The sequence below is a fragment of the Limulus polyphemus genome, unplaced genomic scaffold (assembly GCF_000517525.1).
Source record: "Limulus polyphemus unplaced genomic scaffold, Limulus_polyphemus-2.1.2 Scaffold1987, whole genome shotgun sequence".
Classification (NCBI taxonomy): domain Eukaryota; kingdom Metazoa; phylum Arthropoda; class Merostomata; order Xiphosura; family Limulidae; genus Limulus; species Limulus polyphemus.
This window is the reverse complement of record NW_013667597.1, coordinates 68830-74829: the sequence shown is the minus strand read 5'-3', so window position 1 is coordinate 74829 and position 6000 is coordinate 68830. Positions and strand designations below refer to the sequence as shown.

The following is a 6000-nucleotide window of genomic DNA, read 5'->3' as shown; positions in this document are numbered from 1 at the left end:
GTCAAGAAACACCAAAAAAAAACAACTTCGAAGAGTGATCTACTCCAAGTTTTGAAGCAAGAGTGGGCGAAAATCCCACGATCTAAATTTGACGAGATGATTCTCACGATGCTCCAAAGGATCAACGAACTCCACGAAGCGAAAGGAAGATCTACTAGATATTAATTAAATTATAAATATATCAATTCATGTGAATATGACTGAAAAATTTCATTTTTTCTGACAAGGTGGTGTCTATTTACTTGTGACCATGCTGGGTATTATGGAATTGTTTGCTACTTGTTGTATATCAGTGTAAATCCATAGTGCAAAAACTGTGGTTGCATCCACTCCTTGGGAGCATAGACAGTTGGTAGAAGAAATGCACCACTATGACTGTAGGTTTGTTTTTATTTTGTTTGTAGTTAAACACAAAGCTACACAATGAGCTATTTATGCTCTGACCACCACAAGTATCAAACCCAGTTTTTAAGAGTTGTAAGTCCGCAGACATACCATGGAGTCACTGGGAGGCATGAATAATTGAATATATAAATTATATTGGAAAGTACAAATTTAAAAATAAAGAAGTTTTAAAATCTACCATACAAATATTACCACTATTAAGTAATACAGTAACAACAATTAACATGGGAAAATGACATGTACAGTATATACACAAATAGGTTAGAATGAAGAGCTGCTTCAGAATGCAAGCTGCAAAAGGAACAAATACAAGTTAATTTCATACTAAACACTAAACAGAAAGAAAGACTACACAGCTGAAACATTATGTATTTCACTCTCTTCTTTCTTATTTCTCAACAAGGAATTAACCTATCATACAAATAAATAGTTTTAAAGTTGAACAGTTTCATACAAATGGGTTTCTCCCTTCAAATATAGGAAATCTTATAATTCATTTTCTTGGTACTGGCTGTTAGCTGTCCCAAGAGTTCAATCTTGGTGACTAGGTATGGTTAAGGTACATATTTGCAGTTCAGAAACAACTCAGTCCTGGCTGGACTGATCCATCAACAGCTCGATGAAAGGGATTACAAGTTACAGTGGTCATGTATGTACATCTGATATGCTGACAAGTTTCAATTCTACTTCATTGATACTTCAGGTTGACTAACAATGAAAGCACTGTGTTTTACAATCTCATTTCAGCTGGTGAGGAGGAAGAGACTGATAGTACCTATCTGGCTGTTTATGAAAAGTCAGATAAGTAAATGGAAGTGTAAGAGCTGTCTATCAGATCTAATAATCATCTTAGATGCCAGTGATGGCCTCCTAAATATTATGGTTAGGATGAACTGCTTAATTAATGTTTAGAATGGCAGGTACATCAGTAGATTGACCACTGAGAGGAAGTTTTAGTACATAAATTCCAAGCTATCAAATAATGTTTCATAATAGGATGTATATGCATTACATCATGCAATAATTACTTGATTATTTTACAGTTGGTTGGTTGAAAAACTGACAACTAATAGTGTATCATGGCCCTTAATTTCCAAGCTATTGGGTAAAATTAGGTAGCAAGATATTAATCACATGTCTTGCAGTAACCACTTGACCTATCTGGATGAGTCGTAGCAGAATTTCTGCAAAGCAGACTGTGCAAAATGTGCTAGATATAAAGCTAGGACAGCTGATGTTGTTAGATAATATCCTATTGAAACACAGTTATATTCAACAGTTAATCATGAATGGAGATTTTCATAAAGCAGAGAAGACTTCATAGTTTTGCTTTCCAACCATCCAGCCTTAAGTTTTGTGTGAATGATTCCTGACATTTAATGGCATGAATTTCCTGAGCAAACTCAAGATCCAGCAATAAGTTGGCATGATTTTGTGTTGGTCACTATTCAAGGTTGTGAATTTCAGTAAAGTGGCTGTGCTCTAACGCAGCATCAGAAACTAACATACACTATATGAATCAGGTAAACATGTATAAATTGTTAAATTTTTGTATTATTTTTTTTTTTTCTATTTACTTGATGTAGTAGGTCACTCATGATCCCCAGTTGGCTGAGCTACTGGGATAGAAATGGTGGTTCAGATTGATTACTAAATTATCATGGCAAAATTAATTTTTTGACATCCCTTGTGCACCTATTACGTTATATATAAGTGTATTGTGCAGTTGATATGGAATGTAATTTATATTAGGATAGACCATTTCTGCTTATTTCTGTCTGTTATAGTACATGCTCTACTCTTTAGGTGACTTCTGAGGCTTAACAGGTTTGGCACATGTGGAAAGCATGATTGATGCTGATGTCAGTTGACATGGAAATCAGACTAGCTGTTGAGAATGACCTCATATACTGTATGTATGTATTGGTTAATATATGATGATGGACATGTATGTGACAGCACATGAGAGTAACAACTTTTCAAGCTAATAAAGAATTTGTCTTAAAATACTGAGATGTGGTATGGTATATGAACATACCATGTGTTTTTATCTTCTTGTAATATTATTTATTCTTAATTCATTATTTGTCCTGAATATGTGCAAGCTTCGCATAACACGTGGTCAAGAAAACCATTAAGTTGACCTTGTTTCAAGTTACCTTTGTTTTTTTGTTGATCTTGAAAGTAGATAATACCTACCACTGCCCAGGAAGGATACGACACATTGCATAAGAACATTGATAACAGTGTTCTTTATTGGTTGTTTAGGTGATACCTATAGGTTGTAGTCCAACCTATATTGTAATCAATTTAGTCTTGATATATATGGTTTCAACTTAATTGATTGAAGAAGTGAAGTAAAAAACATCCAGTAAAAATGATCATCCAGGGTGCTGTAACAGCAAGAACACACACAGCATTTGTGTTTCATTGACATAGCAAAGATTATGCTTTTTGTTTTGCACTTTTTTGCCCAGTTTCTTTTCTTAACTTTAATATTGATCCAGTCAGTAGGAGATTTAGTACTAATTTGTAATAAATATCTTGATCAAATCTCTAGTTATTAAGAAAACCTATATGGTGTAGCTACAGTATTAATTCAGTTTTACAGTGATATGTTTAGTAAAGACTGCATACAAGTAATAGCTTAGATCACATTGTGAAATAATCCTGGTGTATTCTGTATTTTCATAATGTAGGTAAAGAATATGCAGAGGTTGAGTATGTTAAAATAGAATTATGCTGGAGCCTCACCACATCATTACAATCTATGTTTCCACTCTTGCATCTTAACGTTAGCCATTACAGTGTAATTTCCACTGGAAAAGGCTCCATCGTAAGGTTGTCATGTTGTAAGCACACAACTACTCTCTGTAGGCTTTCTATAATCCATTTAGTGTACAAGAGCAATAGTTTCCCAGCAAAAATTGAACAGTCTGATCATTAAGAAATCCATAGGTGTATCTTTGTATGGAAAAATATGAATATACATTTTATTTCCCAGCTGCTTGAGAGGTATGATGGTTGAATGGATATATCATGGAAGCAACTTGTGTACACATGATTTCTGTCACTTTTCCGACCAGAAATCTTTCTTGATTATGTTGTGGACTCTTGCTTGGATGGCTTTTGCCACTGATCTTTATGTTCATGGATTATCACTTAATACAAAATGTCACATGTTACTTACCCAAGCTCATTTGCAAGTTTCTTTGTCGATGGTCCAAGTGCTTCAAGTTGATCAATATTTCTTTGTTTTCCAGTGCCTTTACTTAAAAGGGATATTCCCATCTTGGAAATTCTAAATTACCAATCTGAACATATCTCTATGATCTGAATGTATGAATAATTTGCATAGGAAAATGCTGTTTTATACCCTTCCAAAAGCAATCAATTTTTGATGAAGTCACACTACCTACATATGCCAAGTGATCTCAGAATGTAGTTACGATACATGCCTTCCCACAGAAACTTTATATCAGGTGTATTTGTTATGTGACTTGAATATTAAAAATCGTTTGAATGTAACATATTCAACCCTCTGTATATATAATTTGTTTTCAAGCTGGAATATTTGTAAGCATGTTTATCTAAAAAAAAAGACAAGTAGTTGCTATAGAATCTACATCACACTAGGTAAAAAATGTGGTGATCCAATCATTTTCACTGTTATTGGTGAAGTATATCTTGCAGTTGAGGATACTGATATATTTGTAAATTGTGTCTTTACTGAAATTACATTTTTCTTGTTTCTTTCAAATTTAGAAAGATGTTTGATTTATATGACTGAAAAATTTCCAACTTTTGGCTAATATTACTGAATGTTTTTGAAATATTATTTCTGAACAGAGTAGTCATAATCCAAGAATTTTGTATTAACTACCTCTAGTTATAGTGTTATAACATAACTTTTGTGTGGACTGCACAAATATAATACTGGATTTATATGTGAAGTAAGATGTGATTTCACTTATTTATTCTGATTATGTTTAACTTGGTGATAGGTCTGGTTAAGATAGCTACATATGTATGTGCTGTTCAGTACAAAGCTATATGAATTAAATATCCACAAATGCTTGGAATAAATGTGTCCTAAGGTCACAGTAGTGTATGCAACTGCCATGGATGATGCAAAACATGGCAGGCAGACAAATTTTTCCACAAAAAAGCTATAAGTGGCTATATTGTTTAGCCTTACATTGCTAGCTGAAATTCCAATCAATCATAGATTGAGTACACTTGGAGTTTTTAATCCTTAAGTTTAAATTGAGCCATCTGTCTTGTGAATTGCCTGACAGTCTATTGCATTCATGGGAGGACTATAGTGAATCGCCAATTTAGTAAAAACATACGCACAGCTTAGTGAATAAAGAATTTGTTTGTTTTTCCTTTGCTGCCCATGTTGAATTTGTTCTCTGCATAACATTTCTTGAACTTACTGTATCATAGAGACTTTTGGCTACCTATTAAGTATCAATGTACCAGAAAACCACAATTTTATTGCAATTTTTATGATCACCTAACATAGCCTGTTTGATTAGGAATCAACAAAATATAATGATGGAAAGAACAATATATAAAATTTCTGAAAGATTATAGCAGCACTGAATGTGTACCACTAAAGCCAGAGAGATAAATAGAAATGATAGGGTTTGTTTTCAATTTTGTGCAAAGCTACACAAGGGCTATCTGTGTTAGCTGTCCCTAATTTAGTAGCAGTGATAGACTAGAGGGAAGGCAGCTAGTCAACAACACCAACTGCCAACTCTTGGGCTAATCTTTTACCAGTGAATAGTGGAATTAACCATCATATTATAATGCCCCCATGGCTGAAAGGGTGAGCATGTTCAGTGTGATGGAGATTCGAACCCGCGGCCCACATATTGCAATTCGAGCACCCTAACCATTAGGCCATGCCAGGCCCAATAGAAATGAATTACCAATGATTTTCAGATACATATCAATATTTAATATAAGATGACTTTTGATTTTTTTTGGTTGAAACACCTACATTAATATTTTGACAAATTATGCACATTATTATCAACACCCTCATTTCTTTCCCATATGTTATACTAAGGCATACTGATACAAAAATATCCTGCTACTTAAAGGTAAGAACACATTAAAATGTAACTACTGATTCAGTAATGACAAATATTGGAAATGGCAAAGGAACCATTTTTCACACTACAATACAATCCTCAAGCCCTTACCTCATCTGAGTCATCAGGGAAATAAACTCTATGAAAGATCTGAGTGCTCTTGTGTTGTATTGCTTCTACTTCGACCATGTGTGGAGGGTACTTCCGCTGTCCAACCCTATCAGAAAAAGTTCAAATTATGCACTCACAAAGTAATTTTTCTATATGAAGAATAATTCAAAACATTAACTGGTATGATACACAATGCCTTATGACAATGAATTGTGATCTATAACTTGTTTTTTTGAATTATGCATATAACCGTATTAGGGCTAGCTGCACTAGCAATCCCTAATTTTGAAGTGATAGACTAAAAGAAAGGCAGCTGGTTAATATCATGCACCAAACACCCAATCTTGAGTTACTCTTGTCAGGCAGAACAGTGAGATTT

General features: G+C 33.9%; 1 protein-coding gene across 1 annotated transcript in view; it reads right to left on the bottom strand.

Moving 5' to 3' along the window:
• LOC106465573 (myosin-VIIa-like) overlaps nt 1–6000 on the bottom strand; it is a gene marked incomplete at its 5' end in the record, with an annotated part of 80977 nt that overhangs the window by 8493 nt on the left and 66484 nt on the right. The window contains one exon of the mRNA XM_022393495.1: nt 5622–5727. Coding sequence (XP_022249203.1) covers nt 5622–5727 — 106 coding nt within the window. The remainder of the gene's footprint in view (nt 1–5621; nt 5728–6000) is intronic.